The sequence below is a fragment of the Cydia pomonella genome, chromosome 19, assembly GCF_033807575.1.
Source record: "Cydia pomonella isolate Wapato2018A chromosome 19, ilCydPomo1, whole genome shotgun sequence".
NCBI classification, from domain to species: Eukaryota; Metazoa; Arthropoda; class Insecta; order Lepidoptera; family Tortricidae; genus Cydia; species Cydia pomonella.
The window spans coordinates 13,475,272-13,499,435 of NC_084721.1; the positions used below are offsets into that span (position 1 = coordinate 13,475,272).

A 24,164-nucleotide genomic window follows, 5' to 3' on the forward strand; every position below is an offset into this window, starting at 1 on the left:
ATCGATCATCATTGACCGCGTCAAGTATAGTGTCTGATTTATTTAAATTATTACAAATTGCAAACTTAATGCCTCATGGCATGGCATTCTCTACCAGCCATCAACCATATGGCCAAACGGAATCATGTCACGGTGGGTGCAGTGAGAAGCGTTTAGATGCTATCAAGTTATACATACATATCTAGATATTAAGCAATTTACTCATAGGAATAGTATTTTAACACATTCACTGCAATCAGGTTCTCTGTTCGTAGGCGCTTTTGGCTACAAAGCGGAAAACGTGATATCGCCTACACTATCGTGTAGCTCGCGCTGCAAGCGAATGGCTTTATCATGGTGGCTAAGACACGCCTTTAGGCTTTATTATTCTTAGGTTGAGGCCTTTTGAGAGTAATCTCTGAGTCTGAAGGATTCTATATTCCGTTCATGTGTTTAAGGTTGCACCCGACGCCAACGACGTCGCGCGTGTGGGCGGAGCTTATATCCCTCACCGCACCACCCGCTGCAAAAGATCGAACGCCCAGAGCTAGCTGTTCGAAATAGAATTTCGCTTGCTCGCGCGCGCAACGAAGCACAGGTCCGTCTTTCAACGCGACTTGTCCCGCACTGACTATACTATATAGACGAGAGCGGGGTAATGGTAGGAACCTAGGCGGGATTTAGGCTTATTTTTTGGAAAAGCAAGAAGACCAAATCATTGTATAGTATTTTGTGAGAAAGATGGTCTAGCTATCACGGTGCATGAGGTTTTACCCTTTGGGATACGGAACCCTAAAAATGGTTCAGGGTATTACGATTAGTTTTACGGTATTTTGCGGAAGAAGTGAACCTTATTGTGAGGCGAAACCTCTGAATTTGTAATACTTACCATATAATAGTAATTCATACACAGACATTGTTGTGAAATAAAAATCCTGGTGAATATCTTATTGGTATCCTGTAGGTAAACTCAAATAAAACACATTGCTATATGCACAACTTTGTATTATAACGATAATCATAAGCACCCTTATATCTTCTGTTACATTTACTCAACAGTTACATTATCGTTATAAATATTTATACAAAATTTATCAATTTATCGAACAGCGTGGCAAATAATTGTCTAAGTGTCTCCATACGTGCAACACCCACGAACATACTGGCAAGCGACTTTTGGGGAGTTCATACATACAAAACAAGAAATTTCAAACACACAAAATAGCAATAACATTGATTAGAGAAGTCAGAAGTATGGCGCATTGTTCTCAAAATAAACTATTGAAATAAATACATAGTAAGGTTAATATACAGTAATACCCCCATTCACGCGACCCCGTTTTGCACGGTTTCGCTTTAACGCGAATTACAAAATTGGCGCAGTTGCCTCACATAACCCGGATTGCTTATGTATACTCTGGCACAGCCACTTTGGCAGTAGAAAAGGCGGCAAATTTAAAAAATATAGGAGCGGAGGGGTTGATTTCCCATAGAAAATTTGAATGTCGCAAGTTGGATGTGTTTGAGTATACTTAAAAATATGCTTGTCTTTGGTTGCGCAAATCTCCGCTTTCTCTGACCATTATGATTGAAAAATTGAAGACTAGGGGATTCCCCGCCAACCACGACATACCGACGCTTAAGAATCAATACTAACTAACATTTTTTACGTTTTTTACCTTTTAATGCAGTTAGATGCAGAAAAAGATAACGAACATAACTGCATTAAAAGGTAAAAAATTTAGTTAGACAGTATTGATTCTTAAGCGTCGATACGCGACTTTCACTTAACGCCACGATATACGCGACTTTCACTTAACGCGATTTTTTTGCGGAACCTTTACTTTGCGTAAAGCGCGGTATTACTGTATACAAAGCCTGACTATGTATTTATTTCAATAGTTTATTTTGAGAACAATGCGCCATACTTCTGACTTCTCTAAAAATCAATGTTACTGTTATATTTTGTCTCTTTGTACGTACAAAGACTGACATCAATAAACTCAAATTGTGGAATCAAAGATGTGAAAAGAACAAATACTTATTATATGTAGTACAGTCTGTGCGGAAAGAAAAGAGTAGTAGAATGTATGGGTTCCCTTACATTTCACGACTCTTCTCATTCCGCTTAGACTCTAATAACAGCAATATGACGCAGCCCTTCTCCTCCTTTGATAACGAACCCACTGGTTCTTTGTCGGTTGTAGTCCACATGGAAACTTGAACTTTAACAATGAGACAAAAGTTATTTCCTAAATGTGGCTGTGTTACATGTGTCATGTAAAATGTAGTAAAGCAACGCACTTTTTTTGTATGGATATGTAGTATTTGTGTCCTTAGCTAATACGATAATAAACGATTTCTGGCACAGTTGTTTAGGCCATCATTTAACTTATGGTCATGTCAATTACACGTGAAAGCACTATAAAACAGTTGATATTGTTAGTTAATGCTAGCTGTAATAAGGGCAGCATATTCTTATAAGTTTAGACCTAAATGGCAGTTTACTGTACATGTACCTGCCCATCTCACTTTCATATTTTAAAGCATGAAGAGATGGCTAGAGTTCATTTCTCAATGTCCTTATGAGGAACATCATTCAGTCCCCTTGTATTCGTGTATTTTACCTATAGTTACGTTTCCGTATTTTGCACCAGTTCAGAACAATGTTTTCTGCCTTCATATTTCGCAGTGTGATGTGTTGATGCGCGTCCCAAAATTTGTTAAATCTATCTAAATATAATGATCAAATTTTAGGCACCTACTGTACTACACATGTAAAAAATCTACGCCTATAACCATTTGTACTTGCGATGCGAGTTATATTGAACTTTAACATTCATATATATGCGGGTCTTTTTGGAAACTTGTTTGTATATTTGGTTTTACCTTAGGTTCCACTTGTCCAATTTCTTGGTCCAATGTGTATTTGCATCTCACATTTTGCTTGATGATAGAGTGAGACGCAATGCACATTGGACAAAGAAGTTGGACAGGTGGAATACCATCCTTAGTTAGATGAGGAATAAATAAAATCGAAGGTTTTCCCCAAAAGTCACTTGCATCTTTCATAAACTTGTATCCTAAACATGTACATAAAAATAAACATTACTAATTCATAAGTAGTGATGTGCCGTTCTCAGGAAAATTCCCTAAGTGGAGTAAGAATAGTGGAGTTCCGTAAGATTTTTACCAAGAAACTCTATAAACATAAGAGTATTTTCATATTTTGGACGGGTTTTTATGAAACCTTTTGCATCGCATTATCAAAATGTAGCTTTATTTGACGTGCATAAGCGCATTGTAATATGCCTACTTGAATAATAAATTATCTTTATCTTTGAAACATCCAATAAAAAAATGTGGCCATTTTTTGCCAATATCAAAGAATTTTTTTTTGTATTTCAATGGAGTAGATTTTTAAATAATCTCTGATTTCGTTGAGATTTCGGATCCAGGCACTTCATGGGCTTAAAGTAATGCCGCATTTAAAAAAAAATCCAAAGTGGCGACTGTTTTAAGCAAACCCACTTTTCAAATAATTTTGGTTGGGAAGCCATTTACAGTTTACGCTTTATATTACTAGTTTACGCAATTACTTGTAAATAACTAGCTTTAATTAAAGTTGTAATTCACTTAATCTTTCAAGATTCTCCTGTTTAGGGAACGTTCCCGGGAACAGGGGAGATTTCCCAGGAATTTTCCACAAGGGAATATTCCTTGTTCCAAGAAAATTCCCACGGCACATCACTAGATTCATAAGGCAATAAATAAAAACGAATGCAATCAATTTAACATACCAGTTCCATAATCGTAAGGTGTATAATTAATTATATTCGGTTAATTTCAAATATAGACATTCACGTTGGATTAAAAAATATAAAATAAATAATTTAAAAGAGGTGCTCACTCAATCTTTACATTCATAAACTACCTACACACTTTCATTTATACAAATCGTCTTGTTAATGTTATATTTTATCATGATTTTGATGATACATATTATCTATAAACAAGTATAGAAATGTCTCAATCAACGTCTCAAAAATATATAACAATGTTTTTATAGGGTCATACTTTTGATAAGGTTGAAAACACATTTTTATACTCTTATCACTCAAAATAGACTATTCAAGTAAGGTCAATACGGCTAAGTGTAGCTACGAGGTTAGTATAGAACTGGTCTTCACATTAGGGCCAGTTTCCACATCCATTAGTGTTTATTGCAAGTTCATTTATTCGACACTAATCAATGTGTAAACCGGCCCTAATGTGAAGGCCAGTTACACACACACACACCTTAGTTACACTTACCCGTAATTACCTTATATCATTTTGGCGTCTAACAGTGAATCGAAACAGATACTTATTTGTCACCTTTGGCACGCCAAGCACGCAACTAATGATAGGCTCTACATTTTCCTCAATCGTCGGATAAGAGACGCAGCTATAAGTTAGAGTAGCAAGCAACCAGTGCTGTATACATTTACTAAAAATAGCACACTTAGTTAAATTAAGCACGAAAACTACGTGTGTTTGCGTTATAGCCCGACGATTGAAGTAAATTGTTAATTAAAACTAAAGAAAATTCTGAAACATGGGTGCCGTGTAGTCAACCAGATTAGTCTATTACGTTATATCTATTAGTTAAGGCATAAACTATGGCATGATTCCCTCTAAGTAACAAGCTACTGGTTTGAGCCTTCAACAAATATTAATTGATCAATAGCCCATGTGAACATGATACTCGTATTGGTCCTTCTTAGATTTGGTTTTGTTTCCAATTAATTTTCACACAAACCTAGCCGACGCCATAGATTAGAAGTTACGCTCTCATATAAAACATTCGGAAATAAAATGAAATCTGACATGAACATGTAACATACATCTACGTCTGGTTTCATACCTGGTCCAGCAAATATCACTGGCAGTACAGATCGGTAAAGTGGCCAGTATTTTTGGAACGGAACGGGGACTAACGTGAAGGCGTAGGTATTGTTAGATTTTTGGACAACGCTTATTCCGGATTTTATCTTGCACATTTTTGATGGAGCCTGTGGCGGATTATCACTGATGTAGATTGGACGAAGTTTGTTGCGGATTCCGTTTAGTACCTACGCTTTTGACGAAGCCTGTGCTGTGGATTTAGATTTTTGAAGAGCATGTTCAAAGCTAGTACTACTACTAGTTTTCGTACCTAGAACATCTCTATAGGGGTGTTGACTGTATTTAATATAAATTATTTCACACCATGTATAAAATAAATCACTAGAACTTTAATAGAAAAACGTAGACAGAAGTGTTTTTAGACACAATTTCTATTTTATAAAGTGTATAGAACTATGAAGGGTGACGTCATTTGCTAGGACTTCATGTTAATTCCATAGTGGCAAATCCATTTGACACGTCGAAAAAGAAACTGATTTGACTAGTAGTCATTACCCTATTGTCTGTTTCACCATTTTTAGCAATTAACACTAGTATCAGACATATGTGTAACGTAAATATAATAACGTAAATGTAATATTCATGCCTTTCATGAATTTAAAGCATGTCGTTTAAAAAGGAGAGCGTACTTCATTAGTATGGGACCGGTTTTATGGCGGTTGGTTCATGTGATTCTTAATTTAATATTTTTTACTTTTACTTACGGAATTTGTTAGAGTCAGACCAAGATAAGTTGGCAGCTGTTTTGATAGCTCAGAGAGTGCAAGTGTTATTTTAGATTTAAGACGTTTACTTAACATTTTCACAGACTGGATCAAAATCCGTTGCCAACTTAGCTTGTTCTTACTTTAGTGTAGTAGTTGATCAATATTATAAAACCGTAGAAGAGTAATCGTCAGGTATGACATATGGTTTTTCAACCAGGTCTTAACCCTTTTCCCTGGAACTATGCCTGCATAGTACGATTTATCGACCACATACGCGCCATTAGAATTTCAACTTTAGCATTCCGATTTAATGTTCAAATTGGATTACACTTTCAGGAAATGTTAGTTTTCTTCAAATGAATCGTCAAAACTGGGTTAATTGGAATATATTTGGATTTTTTGGGAAAACCGTGTAGATTGGTGCGGCCTGGAAAAGGGTTAACCCAGGAAATCTGACAATGATCACTCTTTTGATATAAGTCAACTCCTTACTCATATATGAAAAAAAAAATGCACGAGAAAATGAATTTCCTCTTTTACTTATTACTGTATTCCTTTGTGAGTTGCACAATATAGATATATTATAACAAATAGCACAAACACATACCTAGTAACTTGTTACAAAGTTAAAAATAAGTCAATGCATATTTGGTTCGTAAATAATAAATAGAACTATATTACAATGGCTTCATATAAACATGATTATAACAGCTAGATGAATGAAGCGAGTCGGCCAAAAGTCTGTGCGGGTTTAGTTATAAATTATAATTTTCGTGAGCTTTTCCTAAAAACACAATATTGTAGAACTGATTCTCAGAGATCCTGGTGTTTTTGGCTTCTTTTAACTCAGAATCACTAGCATATTCAATACTGATGCAAAAAAGTCCCAATGTATGAAAATTGTAGTCCACTACGTCACGCACATACAAGTAAAAGAAAAATCACACTAAAACGTGACGTAATGGAACTGACATTTTGGGACATATTTTTTAGTGGTAGGATGGAGAATGCTATCAATTCTGAGTAGAATGAGCCCAAAATGTCCAGATTATTAAGAATCAGATTTTCAGTATTTTTGTTAGAAAACGCCCTCGTATCAGTTTGGATCGATTAACCCTTTGCCCGTTACACCTGTTACAGTCGCCATCAGATGGATCGGCGCAGCCAAGGTGCTCAAATATATCTGAACACGCCTCTATTGTCATGGCGTTAGAGTGCGTGTTCGGCTATTTTTGAGCACCCCGGCCGCTCCGATATATCTGATGGCACCGTTACATATAACTCTCCACCGTAAACGTTATTGGAATGAACGGAAGTTAACATTAAACTGTAACCGTGTATGCCTGTGGCCGTCTTAGGCAGTCAAAGGGTTCGTTTCGAAACACAAATACGCCGCGACAGTATCTCTCGCGCGAGATAGACTGTCCGACCCTTTCTAATTTATAAAGTTAGTAACAGATGGGTAGTCGGCGCCTATCTCGCGGTACTGTCGCGGTGCACTCATGCCAAGCCTACAGTTCAAATGCAGTCTATGCTAGGATATACTTAGGTATTTCTCAGCCACATATAATGTATAGACTGCTAAAAGTTGGTTTTGCCGTTGTTGGGTAAAAACATTGGCGCTTAGTACGTAGTCATAACTCAGACAGATATGGTAATCTATTTTAAGAGTCGTACAATTATTGTACTTCAGTGTAAGGTCAAAAATAGACTATCAATATCATATGCTTCAAATGCATTAGAATGTTTTTATCTCTTTTTCACTATACCGCAATGCCAGTTGGTTTTCAATGGAATGGTGATTTATATATATTTAAATATAAAAATAATTTAAGTAATACAAGCTTGCTGGCGCTCTGTGATTCATATTGAAATCTATAGACACATTCTCGCAACATTTAGATCACATATTTAGGTATAAATGGACCGAGAGCTGAACGTTTTTCAAAACTACTTTCCACACTATTATGAGTCGTATGTGTATGAAAACAAAATACAATTTGCTATGGCAAGTATAAATATGACAATATTTATGTTAATGTTAAACGTTCAACTGTCGTACCACAGTGGACTTAGCACTGGAGTCCCACAAGTATCTCGCGCGCCAACTAGACTACCCGACGTTTTCTAACTGTATTATTTAGAGAGGGAAGGGAAGTCTCGCGAGATACTATCGCGGCGCTCCTATGCTAAGCCTACAGATCACATAAAAACATCAACAGAACTACATTTTTATATAAGTATGCGTACTAACTATATAACTCGGCGGAGTTTCTGTCACGTGCGGTGTTCAACGGATAGTATTGAAACACCTTTATAGGAAAATTGTCGATATTTTCACATTATATATTTTCACTTTTTGTCTTCGCAAAAAAATTGGCGATACAAAATTCCGTCCACCTTATTACGGCGATTGCATAGTAATAAAAGTAGTAGTAGATTCGATACCTAACCATTCTCATGCATATTGTAGGAATTTTTAACCTACCGTACCGGGTCTGTTGCGAGAATCGAAATTTTGTTATCTGTCTCTCTATCACTCGTGCATATTCGAGCGATAGAGAGACAGATAACGAAATCGAAAAAATACGCGGTAGACCCTCATACCTATCTTCTTCTTCCTAGCGTTGTCCCGGCATACTGCCACGGCTCGTGGGAGCCTGGGGTCCGCTTGACAACTAATCCCAAGATTTAGCGTAGCCACAAGTTTTTACGAAAGCGACTGCCATCTGACCTTCCAACCCAGAGGGTAAAACTAGGCCTTGTTGGGATTAGTCCGGTTTCTTCACGATGTTTTCCTTCACCGAAAAGCGACTGGTAAATATCAAATGATATTTACCAGTCGCTTTCTTACATTAATTAAGCATATTTAAGAATCCAGATATCTGACTGTAGGGCTACGCCAGATATACAGACACTTAAATTTGCTTAATTAATGTAAGAACACATGAAAGAATTGGCTACTGACGTTACAGTCTCGTGGAATTACCCACATAAGTTCCGAAAAACTCATTACACATGTACATTTTTAAAAATTGCCGTTTCTTCATACTAATTCAGTAATATAATGCGATCACGGTGATAACAGTGGACGAAAATAATCGAACAGTTACCGAATCTTCATATATAGGGCCCTTTCTTAATACGATCAAGTTCACAAACATCTTAAACATTAATACAATTATTTTTCTAACGTTGGTAAGACGATTGTGAAACTCAACTGTACTAGAGCGATTTTTGTGTTACAGTATTTACTTAGAACTAAAACTCGATTTGATTATGCCGTGTACTTGCAGGGTTATAGACATTTGCTGCAAGTCTATTTTCCTGAATAGATATTTGGATACAGACCAATCCGTAGTTACCAGCATTATATTTCTCCGAGATACGACGACGAGCGAAGCGAGGAGAATAGTTTCTCATTACCGCCGATCGGTTTCAATATATACCACAAGGCGTAGTCACTAGAGCGTCCTGCCGCTGTCACTGTTCCGACGACTATTGATCACTGTTCCGACTACCATTGATCATTGACCACTGTCCGCCACCATGGTGACCACGGTCACGTGATCACTTTTTCGAGGATGGGCTGGGGAGCGCTGGTGCCCGTTTTGTAGTTGTTAATCTGTGAAGAAATTACCAATATCACTTCTGTTCTACTCATTTCCTCAAAGGTTAACTGGAAGAGATCCCATACAGGGATAAGTTCGCCTTTGTTGTATTTAATTTACCCTGTAACTGTGTTTTTCGTGTTTTTAATTCTATGTATATTAAAGTATATACATACATAAATAGCATCTATTTGTGTGTTTATAAGTATAATTTCGTTTTTGAAAGGAGATAACATATATATTGTAGTATTTAACATTTAATATTCCAAATAATAAATTATTTAATAGCATAATGAAGAAATGTTTTATCGTAGTCATTAGAGTAATAACAAATCTGAAGCGTTTAGCTCCGTGCACGAATATATTGCAAGATACCAATCGATTCTATTTCCTGTGGGATATAAACGTTTCTAATAAGCCTTTGCGAGGCACCGGGTGGTCGATCTTTGTGACGCTTTTGTCTTTTGTGCTAAGTAACAAAAAGCGTATAATTTGTTTCACGTCAAAAAGCGAGGTTGAAGGCCGAGCTCCACTTAAAACCGAACACCCGGCGATTCTGAAAACTTCCAGTACTAGGCCGAGCCCGAGCTGCACGGAAGCAGCGAGAATGAATTGGCATCCCAAGTTTAAAAATAGGGCTATAGGGCGAACAGGTACGGAGGAGGCAATCGCGGCGCGTTTTTGTGAGAGACGGAGAGCTGCTTCGCTGAGGTTAGACCTTGCTTGTGAGCCTGTCAAACATAAGGAAACTCAATATTTACAGGCAGAATATTAACTACCGACGACCGGTATGGCCTAGTGGGAAGTGACCCTGCCTATGACACCCATGAGGGCCGACGAAAAACAGAGCTCAGAATGGAATCATGGCCAAGTGTAAGCGATACCGAAAGCCGAGCTCCGCATAGTGTTAATGAGGTTTTTTGCTTTTTCACGCAAAGCGTCGCACGAAAGCGGGACTTGTTGGGTTGCTTCTGAGTTTCGGTCTTAAGCAGTTTTATTTTTATAACGCTTTTATAATAGGGATGCACGATCGTCGCTCTTCGGCATCTCGGCCATCGGCTTCAGGCTGCACATTTCGGGCTTTGGGCCTTACGTAGAGCGCGCCTTTCGGCCTCGTTGGTCCTTTAAAGTTAAAATCCTGCCCGCAGTCCACGGAGGCACTCACGTCCGCTAGCAGTGGTCGGGGTCGGGCGGCGTGCTGAGGAACTGGTCGGCGCGCTGGTGCTGGATGAGCGCGGCCACGGTGCCCGAGTCGGCCGGCAGCTCCGACTTCTTGCGGAGCAGCGGCGCCGGCTTCGCTGCGGTTAGACCTTGCTTGCGAGCCTGTCGAACATAAGGAAACTCTATATTTGCAGGCAAATATTAACAACCGATGACCTAGTGAGTCATTACCCTGCCTATGAAGCCGATGGTCGGGGGTTCGAATCCCGGTAAGGGCTTTTATTTTTGTGAAGAACACAGATATTTTGTTTCTTAGTCATGGCTGTTTTCTATGTATATAAGTATGTATTTATCTATATACGTAGGTATCGTCGCCTAGTACCCACAGTACAAGCTTTGCTTTGTTTGGGGCTAGGTCGATCTGTGTAAGATTGTCCCCAAATATTTTATTTATTTTGATTTATTTATTCCTATATATAAACAGTCTTGCAAGAGTTGCGCTAATTAGGATCGCAATTTAAAGCCGGCATGTGGGCGAAAATAGCGCGTTTCTTCTTGTTTAGCGGAAAAAATAGTATTGATTCCATTCCGACCCCGCCTTCAAGAATAGCTTACACCTGAATTTAAGTTTTAAATTCACGCTTTTTATTCGTTTCAATACCTGGGTCTTAATATAGTGTTCTTTCACTGAACAATTGTTCAATTTGTTAAATATCAAAAAGTGGCGCCTTAATACAGGGCAAAACCTAAAGGTTATGGCGCCATCGCTCGAAATGGTGCTTTATTATAAAATTGTCTTGTCTCGTCTTAAAAACGAAGAAGAGTAAATTGAGTTGTTATTTAATTATCATTTTTACTCTTAATAAAAACGTATTTTTACAAGCAAACCCTTGAGTGATCACTAGTATATAGAACTAGCATCGATAGTCGAGTTTATCGATACAAACAATTTAGCCCCATGGATTCCCGTCTGGTTTATAAATAAATAAATGTGCCACACCTGGGTGGCCTCCCTCTCGATCCTCGAGTAGCTGAGGTCGGGCGCGTCGTCGGCGAACTGGATGCCGTCGTCGCGGCGCGGCGCGGGCGGCGGCGCCGGCGCGCGGGCCGCGCGCGCCTCCAGGCGCTGCCACAGCTCCTCCCGCTGCAGGAGGCGCTCGCGCTCTCTGAAAACAAAGCGTGGTTTAACCCTTGCAACGCCACGACTATCGTGTGTGGCGCATCATCGTGAAACTTTTCGGAATGCACGAAGATTGATATTGGGCTGTGGCCGCGCGCGTCAGTTGGCCTCTTTGGTGGTCAAAGGGTTAAGGCACAGACTGCACATAGGGTCTAAACTCATGACAAATTGTCCCAAAATTAGTATCCACCCTAAAGCGACTGCAACAGATGCTTCAGTTCGTAATTTTGGTGCGAGCAGCATAGCCAGCACGAGCTTACCCGCGAGATAGCGAAAGCAGTCATGATTCTCAGTTTCCTGAGAACATGAGTTTACAGCTCTAGAAATCAGTTGCAGTGCGCGGGAAACCCATCTAACGCACGACAGGGAGTATAGCATGTCCGTGCCATATATGTCGCAGCCATCTGGTTAAGTTAGCCAGCTAATTAGTCGCCTGGGCCGATAGAAAATCCCTCAACGTATAACAAATTGGCGTATTGATTGGTTCACTCAGCCAAGTGATTTAAATGTTACCTAAAAAACCTAAAGAAATGAAATTACAAAAGACTAGCGACTCTGTGAGCTGTAGACCTCGCGTTAAGCTTAGAAAATGTAAAAGTGAACAATACTTAGTTCGTTAAATCGTTATCACAGTAAACTCACTCACAATAGACGCTATTAACGCTTAAATCTTTACTGCCGATTTCCGCATTTTAAGAAATTTCCAAAAACTGAAGCTGGTCCCAAAATTTCACGAGAATCGGTTAAGAATTTGTCAGTGACTCCATAGCGGCGTTTCACTAGGTGTTGAACACATATTTTTTTTGGACATGTTGTCATTTCCACTCACTTGTGTTTCTCCTGCTTGTACTGCTGCGTGCACTCGTCGAAGAGCTTCTGGTTCATCTCCATGAACAGCTTGAGCGCGTTGTAGACGAGCCCGTGGATGGTCTTGTTCCAGTGGCTCTTGGTGTTCCGGTACAGCGACGGGAACATGATGGGCAGGATGTGGTGGGCGTTGTCCGAGATCAGGGACATTATGTACTCGTTGTTCCAGTAGTAGAGGGCGCGCTCGGCCACCTGGAATTGTTTAGATGGTAATCATCTGTTCACATCAAACGGCTGGACTGCAGTTAAGCTATCTTACGAGTCAAAGGAACCTTGTGTACAGATTTTACACCTCAAATTTAAAAAGATAAAAAAAAGATAAAAAATATTTATTGCCCCAACTACCAAAGATACAAAATAAAAAAATAACATACAACAAACAATTTAGCTCCTAAATTTTTAACTACTTATCTGGTTTTTTGGTATAGGCAATGGGTACCTGTCTCAGCTTTATTGCTAGATATATACCCAGCGCTGATTTTCAGACGGGTCCCTTTTTGACAGGTCGGTCATTATATATCCTAGTCATAATATCTAATATAATATATGCGATTTAAATGATAAAAGAAAAATAATTATTGTAAACGCAGAGGGAACTATTAGAATCATTCGCTGTGTGTAGATTATTAAGTGAATGTTTTATATACGCTTTGTTTTAAGCGGTGGTGGCCGAGTGGATATGACATCCGACTTTCAACCCGGAGGTCGCGGGTTCAAATCCTGGATATGTACGAAATATTATTTGATATTTACCACTAGCTTTTCGGTAAAGGAAAACATCGTGAGGAAACCTGCATAAATTTGCGAAGAAATTCAAAGGTGTATGTGAAGTCCCCAATCCGCATTTGGCTAGCGTGGGGACTATAGCCCAAGCCCTCTCGCGCATGAGAGGACTGTGCCCAGCAGTGGGCGTATATAGGCTGAATGATTATTATATGTTATATACGATTCCCACCGACCGGCTGGAGTCGCGCCGCGCCGGAGCAATATTTGCAATGAATGGCAGAAGCGATTTTTTTTTTTATTTCATTTTTGTTATTGCATGATTTTTATTAATAGTAAGAGTTTATATTGTGATTTATTAGTGTATTAATGCTTCGTTTTAAGGAAATGTTTGTTTGTACACCTGTAAAGGTAGAGTCTTGGTGAGTCCATGTAAAATTGTTACAATAGTAATTACCGGCAATGTAACCCATTTCTCACAAACAATAAAGATTATAATTATGATTATGATTATGATGAAATCCGTCCGGAGCCATCCGCGTTCGCGAGCAGCCGACCGGTTTGCTGCCATACAAATGTGAAATGCGCTCCGACTCCGACCGTTTGGTGGGAATCGTACATTAATTTCCTCTGGCTCAAGGTCCTACCTATAGGACTTTTTAAGTTGATACACAGTTCTTGGATTTGATGCTTTCTCTAGTCTCTTGCATACCTATATTGCTCGATGATATGGTTTTATTTCGACCGAAAAGTACCGTCTCTCCGTGAGTGGTCAGGACGCATATAAGATGGGTATAGTTAACGACAACAAAAAAACATATAACTACTTACTTGGAAGTGTGGACTGGAGACGCACTTAGCCAGCTGCCTGAAGAGAGGGTCCATGATTTTTTGGAACTCCGCGGGCTCGATCACGTCGAGGATCTCCTCCATCTCGTTTAGGAACATCACCTCCTTGGGTGAGTGCGTCTTTGGCCAGTATTTTAATAACGCCCTGTTATAAATAGTTAGTATATAATATCGTTTGCGAATACCAAATAGGTTTAAATTTCCGGCTAAATGTCATAGTTTCGGCAGGCGAGCCCAGATAAATGATTGTACACATAGAACTTATAGCAAACAAAATAGTAAATGAACGATGTTTAAGCCAAAATTCTTGAAACATCTAGGTTCTAGGTCAATCTTGAAGTTTACCTAGCTGTCGATGCGGAAGAACACTAACTTAAAAACCAAAACTGTCATTGTCATGTCAACAATATAATATGTTGTGTGCGTGACATCAAGTTGTGGCCGATACCTGTCACATAGAACCACTTCACTAAAGCTTAAGTACTTTCTATTTAATTTCAAAACCCTCGCAGACGCATTACAGCTATCATGTACGTTCGCAAGCATTTTTAGTAATAAATATGTACCGTGTTTTTTTTTTTGATAATTTAAAGGGTGCATTCCTAGGCAAATCACAGCACATATATTCTCAAAAACACATATATTCTAATTAACTCGGTTTCAGAGTAATTTATTTTTATCTGATAAGGCCTTAGGGCCTGTTAACATATTTACTAGTATTTTTTATTATTATATAAGTACGTATTTATTGAGATGTTTATTGGAAATAACATAAACAATTTTATAGACAAATTAATAAAGTAGACTTAGTCTTAGTCGTAGTAGTAGTTAGTTAGTAGCAGTCTTATAGTATTAAGTACGAGTTTATACATTTGCTACTAGTACTATCGCGGGCGCTCCATGTAAGAAATGACATTGATATGTCATAGTTTTCAATTATTCGGTTCAGTTAAATTATAATTCCCGTTATAGAAACACGCTATATTGCTGCTGTTAAACACTTTTTTATAAATTAAAAATTATAAAAAAATACCAAAAAAAAGTTGAAAATTAACTATGCCATTTAGTTCCCTAAACGTACATTTATACCATACCTCGAAGTAAAGTTGACAAAATATAAAGTAAGCCGATCTTGTTCAAACTTGTTCGAGACATCGGCTCACTTTATATTTCATCAACCTTAAACGGAATTCCATAAAAACACGATGTACACAAACTCACCTAACTACGGGTTGTGTTAACGAGGGGTCCTTCTCCAGGAATTGAACTACGCAGTAAGCTAGCTGGGGGTGGTACACGGACAGAGACTTCGCCTTGTGTAGAGGCAGCAGCACCTGTACACAAACGGTTTTATTAATATTTTGTCACCATGATGAGCATACCCCGGACAGACGGGGGTAAATTAGGTTTGCAAAGGCAAATGAAAGTTGAAAATCAAGCAGAGCAGTTTTGTTGTAGAATCGACTCCATCCTCATGTAAATAAGGTGCATCTCCACGATTTTTTTAATATATAGTCAGACCAAGACAAATCTACAACGATTTTGATAGCCCACTAGTGCAAGTGTTATTTGTACGTCATAATTTCATAGAAGTTTGACGTTTATAATAACACTTGCACTGCGTGTGCTATTAAAATCGTTGCAGACTTATCGTGGTCTGACTCTATTAGCGTCGCCCATGGACACCTGCAAAACCAGAGTAGTGGTAAGTGCGTTGGCGATCTTTGAGGTGGGAGTACGCTCTTTTCTTGAAGGTTTGCTCTTTTGTGTAAAGGTATCGGTCCGGAAACTGCAGGCAACAGGTTTAGCTGTGCGAGGCAGGAAGTTTCTGGAGAAACATAGCATAGTTTAGGACTGACAGCTATCTAAGTGGTGAAGTGGTGGTGGTAGGTAGGACGATTAAAGCTTTTAGCTTTGTTGTAAACTCGACTCTATCCTCATAGACATAAAGTACACTCATACTGAGCAACGCCTCCAACCGCAGAGCGATTAGAGATTCAGTTTTGTTATAAAGTAGACTCTATACCCATAGACATAAGCACTTACCCTGAGTAAGAACATCTTGTGTTCCTCTTTTAACGGCAGTACGAAACCGTTGATGATAAGAGCTGAAGATCTCCAGTAATTCGGTTATTCTGTTATGATGCTCCGTCTCGTATACCTCCGCATTGATGTAAAATCGACTCTATCCACATATACGTAGAGTATGCTGAGCAACGCCTCCAACAGCAGAGCGTTTAAGATTCAGCTTTGTTGTACAATCGACTCTATCTCCATAGACATAAGCACTCACCCTAAGGAGGAACATCTTGTGTTCCTCCTTCAACGGCAACGCGAAGCCGTTGATGATGGAGCCGAGGATCTCCAGTAATTCGGCTATTCCATTATGGTGCTCCGTCTCGTATATAAACCTGAAACAAAAAATAGTTACTGAATATGGAAAATAATATGGCAAATACTAACATTGTAACTACATTGTAAATAGTTCATCTAGATTTAAGTAAAATTATATTGTACGCCTGACAGGCAAATTATAGCGATACTAAAGCTTGATCAGAAATATATGATCACGCGCCATATTGCGGAATTTCATTGGAACTAAATTTTTCATACTAAACTGAACTGTTACATGAGAATAACAGCGCCCTCTTGACAATGATCATATATTTCTGGTCGGGCTTTACCAAAATATCTTTTATAACCTGTACACCTATAATTATGCAATAAATGATATCTTATCTTATCTTAATAATTCAAAAGTCTGAATAGGTGATCTCACATACAAGTGTATGACTTGCTTGACTTTCTGTTTTTTTTTTTTTTTATAACGATAGGCAAGCGTTTGACCACGATCTCACCTGATGGTAAGTGATGATGCGGTCTACGGTGGAGCACGCTTACCTATGAGATACCTATTTACCCTAGCCTTGAAGAGACCCAGATTGTACTCATGCGGAAACACAGACTCGGGCAGGGCATTCCACTCCTTGGCAGTTCGCATAAGAAATGTTGAAGCAAAACGCTTCGTGCGTATTTGTGGAATACCTACTATGATTCTAAAAGAAAAGCCGTAACATCGAATTTGAAGGATTGAAGCTGACCTGCCAACTACCACTAACCAACACTAGTTTGAACGTGTACTATAGTGAGAGAACAAGGTTTATAATCAATTAAATTTATCTTCAAATAAAAATACGAATGTTATGCTTAAACACATACGATTGCAATCAGAGTGTTGTATATCAATTAAATGTAAATAAATGTGTACCTATCCATTTTCGTTCGTCTCTTAGGTGTACAAAAACTATTATACAACAATATGCTAACATATTTAGGTACGCTGTATGGCGTCATCGTTTAAAACCTCCAGTTTGTCACCTTGAGGCTATTTCGTTCCACATGTGCGTAACGGCCACCTTTGACTTGAGTTAATTACTAGATCATTTGGAGGATTTGGGCTCGGCGCGATGCGTAGTTTTTAATTAATTTTATCCACGATTTAATTCTATATATATAACTACTGAGAAAGGTCCACTTCTCAAACGTATTTGTATATGTATCATGTATGTATGTATGTATGTGTCATGCCACTCACATAAGAAGGGTTCTCAAAATCAAGGGTAGAAATTAAGATACGAGCCGTAGGCAAGTGTAATAACATAAATGACAATTTTAAGACCTAGTCATATAACATATTTTTTTACCAAGCAGATATGTCTGTAATACTAATATTTAAATAAAATTAAATAAAGAAATAAAACAGGCCTCAAAAATTAAGGAAAACATCGTGAGGAAACCGGACTAATCCCAATAAGGCCTAGTTTACCTTCTGGGTTGGAAGGACAGATGGCAGTCGCTTTCGTAAAAACTAGTGCCTACGCCAATTCTTGGGATTAGTTGCCAAGCGGACCCCAGGCTCCCATGAGTCGTGGCGTGGTAAAATGCCGGGACAACGCGAAGAAGATAACAATAATCATCCCCTTTTATATGCGCTAGCAACTGATACGTTTGAAGTCGATGCCAAGTCAAATCTTAAAAGCGTCAACACACCGTAAACCCGAATGGCAACTGGTGTAGTTCGATATGAAAGAAAGAACCGGTATTGTAACTACATATTGATTCTGATTGAAATCGGTTTGACTTTTTTTGTTAATTAATTTTATTTTTATTTTTAGTTTTTCTTACGAGTGACACATCATTCTACAAGACTCGTTCCTGTCTGGCCAAACTGTCTGTCTCTAAACATTTTTGCGCTTTGGGTACGTTTCAAGTTACAAAGGTCTGAATCTGAAGCCATCAAGATTTGAGGAGTTGGAACCCATCATCAGAACTAGACCTTAACACAAATGTTCCTTACTTAACAAACATAACGAAGAGGACAAATCGCCAAAAGTGATATTTATGCGTTTTTAAAGAATCCCGTTCTGGTCATCAAACATTAAAAAAAAACAGTCGAATTGATAACCTCTTCTTTTTTGAAGTCGGTTAATAAAAGGAAAAATTTGAAGTTCCCAGCTTCATGCTAGCGATTAATATTTTCCTTTAGTTAAAAAAAAACTGGTTATGTGACGTTGCACATGATACTGTATGCTGCTGAACAAGCTGTTTTAATAAATAACAAAATGGTGTTCGAAACTATGCACCGTGTTGTTTTTCCCGTTAATTTCATGGGAGCATTCCTGAGCTTAAATGAATTAACTTTCTCAAAGACAACGGAATTCTAATTAACTCCATTTCAGAGATAATTTATTTTTATCTGATAAGGCCTTTACGAGCGTGTGCCTTAGGGCCTGTTTACATATTGATTAGTATTTAGTACGAGTTTGCTACTAAACGTAAGTACTATCCCGGACGATCGATGTTCGAAAAGACATTGATATGTCACAGTTTTCAATTGTTCGGTTGAGTTTAATCAACGAAAGCTTTAATGTAATGCCCGAGTGACAACAACACAATTCAAACATTTAATTACTTTTATAATAATAAAAATATTTTTTTAACTGTTACTATGCCATTTAGTTTGCTTAAACGTACGTACCCATACCCCAAAGTTAACGGAATTCAATAAAAATAAAAACTCTGTGTACAGATGGAGAGGCAGACATCAAAATTTCAATTTTCTATCTTTTCTACCTTCACTGTTGCGATGCCCTATTTAAACGTATAACGCCAATGATCTGAATCCCTTAGTTTTCTATTTTTTTTGTAGCTTATCCTAATTTTTTTGTAGCTTATCATATTAACAGCAACAGCTGTAAGGAATATAGTATATCATATTTACTTCAAAGTTCACTGTTTTCGAGATATTTGGCATCAAAGTTGAACAATTTTAGGCCAAAAAACTGGTTTACACGCCATAACTTTTGTGTTAATTAGTTTAAAATTAAAATATCTGACCAGTTTTTAGAGACGTCAAAGACGAACCCAAATGTGTATATTTCGTACATGTAAAATCCTTCACAGCAATCTAGTAACGAAAAAAGTGTTTTTTAGACAATGTTAAAAAAAAGGGTTAATTTCTTTTAAAATCCGGCAGACCGGAATGGAGATAAAAGATTGAAGAACCGATAGCCGTTTGATTTATAATTCTATCTATAGTGCAAATGTAGGAGTAACAAGTCAGAACTAGTCAAAAATCGATGAAAACCTTACAATACCTTATATTGCATTTTCGCCTAAGGACCAATCTCTGGTTATACTTTACAAAGATTAATGAGTCGGGATAGTCCTTCAGTAAGAGACACGCAGCAAACTATGCGATCAATAACCAGATCTGTCATTAGCACGTCATTGGCGACGAAACCATTCCATTGTCGCATGGGAACGGTTTTTGCGACATTTTCGCTATTTATAGGATAATTGCTACATGTTTTCCTTCTAGTTTCTGTAGAGAGCGAGGAAGGACAAATTGTGATTAGTCTTAAGGATGTCGTTTGTTGTCAGTCATAAATGCATACCTATTAACCTTTTCGAATGCCACGGCTTAATATAAATAGCACGCAATATAAATCGTTATTGAAATGCATGAAGGGGCATTTTTAAACTTTACATGTAGTTAGTCGTATAATGCAGTCTATGTCATTCAAAGGCTTAATAATTAGGAAGGACGAAGAAAAGAGTGAAACTTAAAGTATAGGTATCTCCATTTTTTTCCAACTACGAGAACGATTGTGATTTCAGCAGTCTAGTGGGTACGTAGGTACATAGGTATAATTGGTATGTTTCTCTCATGTTGAAAAGTAGCTACGAAACTATTGAGCCTAATTTCATGAATGAATTATGATTATGATGTCAATCAACCCTTTATTATAGCGCGCATAATATAAGCTTTAAACCAATTTGAAAAAGGAGAGGTTCTATAGGAAAAAATCCATAATGTTTAGATGAATTTTCTCAAAGGATTTTTAGGCCTCAGGCCCTAATCTGTTAAACATAATATGAGCGCTCGCCTACATTGAGGTGGTCGATCGTCCTACATTACCAAAATATTTACAAGTACATACATTTTAACCTTAAAACCACTTCGATACAGCCGCTTTTTAAACGACATTGTTGCTTTGCCCCGCGCCCAACACGGGAGCCGACCGATCGCACAAAAAGAAACAATGGCTTTTGTTTAACATATTAGGGTCTTAGGCGTAAAAATCATTTGAGAAAATTCATACTATACTAATATATTAATAATGAATAATAATCGTGTATAAAACGATGACACGTGCTGGCAAGATTTAAGTTATACAATTCGAAATATAATGGGATAAGGGCAAGCGAATGATGATGAATTCGAAATATAATAACTATTTAACTTAGCTACCTAGGGTCATTTGTAAGCGCAATTACAGTGAACCGCAAATGCGGTAAACCGCTTTAAAGATAAAACAGCGTTGTATAACAAAGGGTTTTAGCTAATAGGCCAATTAGGTTCGGCAAGTCAGGGTACACATCATGCACGTGCATTTCTGATCAGAACACTGTTCTAAAAACTAAAAATGTGGCGCTTTTTCGCGATCGAGCAAGTTCACATATTTTTTACATTACATACTCCGTTTCATAAAATGTTTACGGCGATCGCAATGTCACCAAACAAAGGCATTTAACGGAATATATGGCCTTTGCGCGGGTTTTGACCTTTTATCTCGATAACTCTGAAAATATACTTTTGTTAAAAACTTTGCTAGTCCGTTCCCTCGCCTGTATCACTAGCTATTTTAAACTAAACTTATACTGCTATGATATTCAGAGTAACAATATACAACTGAAAACAAACAAAAAATAATTAAATTATTATTTAAGTTGTTTTATTTGTTTTCTATCTATTTTCACCTTTTAAGGTTTTGGTTGCAGTCTGCCGTTGCAAATAATATTTATTAATATTTGCAACGGCAGACTATACGAACATTAGACTATACCATAATCTAATGTTCGTATAATTATTTTCATGGCATTTGCCTTTGACGTGTAAAAATTCAATATATAAACTACAATTTTGCGTCGCCTTCCTTAGTGTTGCTGGTAGTACTGAGCAACGTTTACTATGGGACCTACTCAGTAATTATGAAATTTGGCTCTTACATAGAAAACATCGAATCTGATCAGCCAAAATTAATAAAAGCACATTTTTTTCGAAGGTGGTTCCATAGTAAAACTTGCTACCATAGTCCTGTATGTATATAAATACACTTCGCGAAAAATGGCTAAGGGTTGGAAAAATTACCTGCATGTATAAACTTACCTATAAAAGACGTTGTTGATCTGTTTCCTTATGTAGGCACGCAGCACTAAGAATTTTCCATATATCCGGTGCAGCGTCGTCTTGAGGAAGTCCCTCTCGCGGGGATCTTCGGAATCGAACAGGTCTAGCAACTGCAACAAAATGTGTAGCTTAGGAAGTGAACCTTATAGCTACGAGATACGGTCTAAATATGATCAGTCAACTGTTTTGCTGTTGGAGTTCAGTAACTCTGTTCACTGACAATTGCATAGACATAAGCACTGATGGTCAGTTGAAACAGTGTGAACGATAGAACGTAAAACAAGAGACAATACAGATTTATGATCTGTGGCGAAGAGGAGACCATAAAGCACCTTTTGTGCGGTTGTCACGGCATAGAGAAATAATGAATTACTTTCGCTACAGCTGGGTACGAGAAACCAAAGGAATACAAAGCTTGCTTTGTATTGAATTACTAGTAAAAACTTAGGCGACGTTGTCAAATTTTTAAGTGGTAGCAAAAAGCTATTGATGGGAGAAAATTTAACCTAAATCAATATCGGGACATTCTTACTCAGATGACCTATCCCCAAACTAAGCAAAGTTTGTAACTGTGGGTACTACGACGAAATACATACCCACTTAAGTATATAGATAAATCAGGGATCGGAAACCGGTATTTTTTGTATGGGAACGAAAACGGTATTTTTTCGTTCTTTGTTAATTACTTCATTTCTAATTAGGCAATCTAATAATACGAAGTCGTTATCTGAAAACACAACTGAGTCCTACATTTAGAGTATAAAATAAACCGAAATATATGGTTATTTAGATGTTTTTGCAAAAAACCGGTTCCGATCCCTGAGATAAATACATACTTGATACATAGATATAAATAACATCCATAACTTAAGAATACACACACAAATATTTTTCCAAACCGGGGTGTTGCAGCTTCGTAGGCAAGGCAGGCAATCGTTTCTCCAAGTTTGATAGCTTGAGTAGACCGCTTTCTCTCTCTCATATCATATATCAACTTGACAACTAGAATAACCGCATAATGCACGGAGCCGTGCTGACTTGCTGAGACACCTACAGGGTTACCACGAGTTGGCATTTGACATATGGCGATTTCTATATAATGTTACTGTCGAGTTTTTCTCATGTCCCGTTACATCTTTTGCGAATTACTCTTAAGAGGATTTTTTTAACTGGGCAAATGTTGTGTTTATTTAAATATATTGGCACATCATTTAATAAGTTTAATACAGAATAAATACCTTTTTTCTTACTTAAAATCAAGTTTTTAGATATGGTAAAATCATCAATACTGTTCCCTCCAAATACTTCAATTTTTCATTTCATTTCATTTATGATTATTTGCGTGGATTATGGTAGGTAGTTAACGAATAATTTAAGTGAGTGTTACAGTTTTTATTTAAATAATTTTAAGTATGTCTCGCGAAAGTTTAAAGAAGCTATAAAAAATGTTTATAATTGTTTAAAGTAGCTTCGACATAAACAGCTCAAATGGAGGGTGACCGTAGGGGCGGCAAACAAATCAAAAAGGCATAAATCGTTCGATCATGTACGGTCAAGGGCAGTGTCGGCCACGGGGCTTTAAAATATTAGTGCACACGTCTTGGCTATCGATCTGTTACAAGTTTTCACCTTTAAGTTCTTGGTTAAGGACTATCGAATTCTTCAATGACATTCATCAAGGCACAGTCGTTATCGATTGGAAATTGGAATATGTCGAAGCTCCGTATTTATGAACTGAAATAGATTTATATTTATATCTTCTAACGATTTATCAATCAAACGATAGCATTATATTATTTTTTAAGTTTTTTCGATAACATCGAAGTCAAGGAAATACAAATTCAGTTGTGGTTTATTACCGTATATTTGGATATTAATGATAAAAGATCTGAATAGTTATAAGAAAGTATAGCCATTAGAATTAGATTATGAGTCAACATAATTTGATGTTATCAAATGATATCAATCGGGAAGCGAACTGATCCGGAATTTAGGAGCTTGAAGGAATACGGGCTGGCTAGGGAACAAGTCAAATCATTTTATGAAATATTTTTTGATTTGTGAAAGGGATTTTCCTTTCGGCCGCCATCGCAACCGTGTTTCATAACCAGTTGTCTATGAGGGTTTTTTAGTCTTTCATGGCAACCAGTTGTGATATAAGAAGATTTATTCCTGTTACACGGGTACCGTAGCCAAATTCCAAAAAACGGAACCCTTATGGATTCGTCATGTCTGTCTGTCTATCCGTCCGTATGTCACATCCACTTTTTTCCGAAACTATAAGAACTATACTGTTGAAACTTGGTAAGTAGATGTATTCTGTGAACCGCATTAAGATTTTCACACAAAAATAGAAAAAAAAAACAGTAAAATTTGGGGATTCCCCA

The 24,164-nt window shown here is 37.7% G+C and overlaps 1 protein-coding gene across 3 annotated transcripts in view; it reads right to left on the reverse strand.

Annotated features, from left to right (window-relative positions):
- Nucleotides 1-3,473: 3,473 nt before the first annotated feature.
- LOC133528234 (serine/threonine-protein phosphatase 2A 56 kDa regulatory subunit gamma isoform-like) overlaps nucleotides 3,474-24,164 on the reverse strand; it is an 86,554-nt gene continuing 65,863 nt past the window's right edge. For all 3 annotated transcript variants that reach the window (XM_061865518.1, XM_061865519.1, XM_061865517.1), the window contains 8 exons: nucleotides 21,757-21,887; nucleotides 16,318-16,435; nucleotides 15,246-15,358; nucleotides 14,007-14,169; nucleotides 12,415-12,644; nucleotides 11,406-11,571; nucleotides 10,410-10,567; nucleotides 3,474-9,258 (listed from right to left, as the gene is read on the reverse strand). In XM_061865518.1, the coding sequence (XP_061721502.1) occupies nucleotides 10,415-10,567; nucleotides 11,406-11,571; nucleotides 12,415-12,644; nucleotides 14,007-14,169; nucleotides 15,246-15,358; nucleotides 16,318-16,435; nucleotides 21,757-21,887 (1,074 nt within the window). In that variant the 3' untranslated portion in view covers nucleotides 3,474-9,258; nucleotides 10,410-10,414. The remainder of the gene's footprint in view (nucleotides 9,259-10,409; nucleotides 10,568-11,405; nucleotides 11,572-12,414; nucleotides 12,645-14,006; nucleotides 14,170-15,245; nucleotides 15,359-16,317; nucleotides 16,436-21,756; nucleotides 21,888-24,164) is intronic.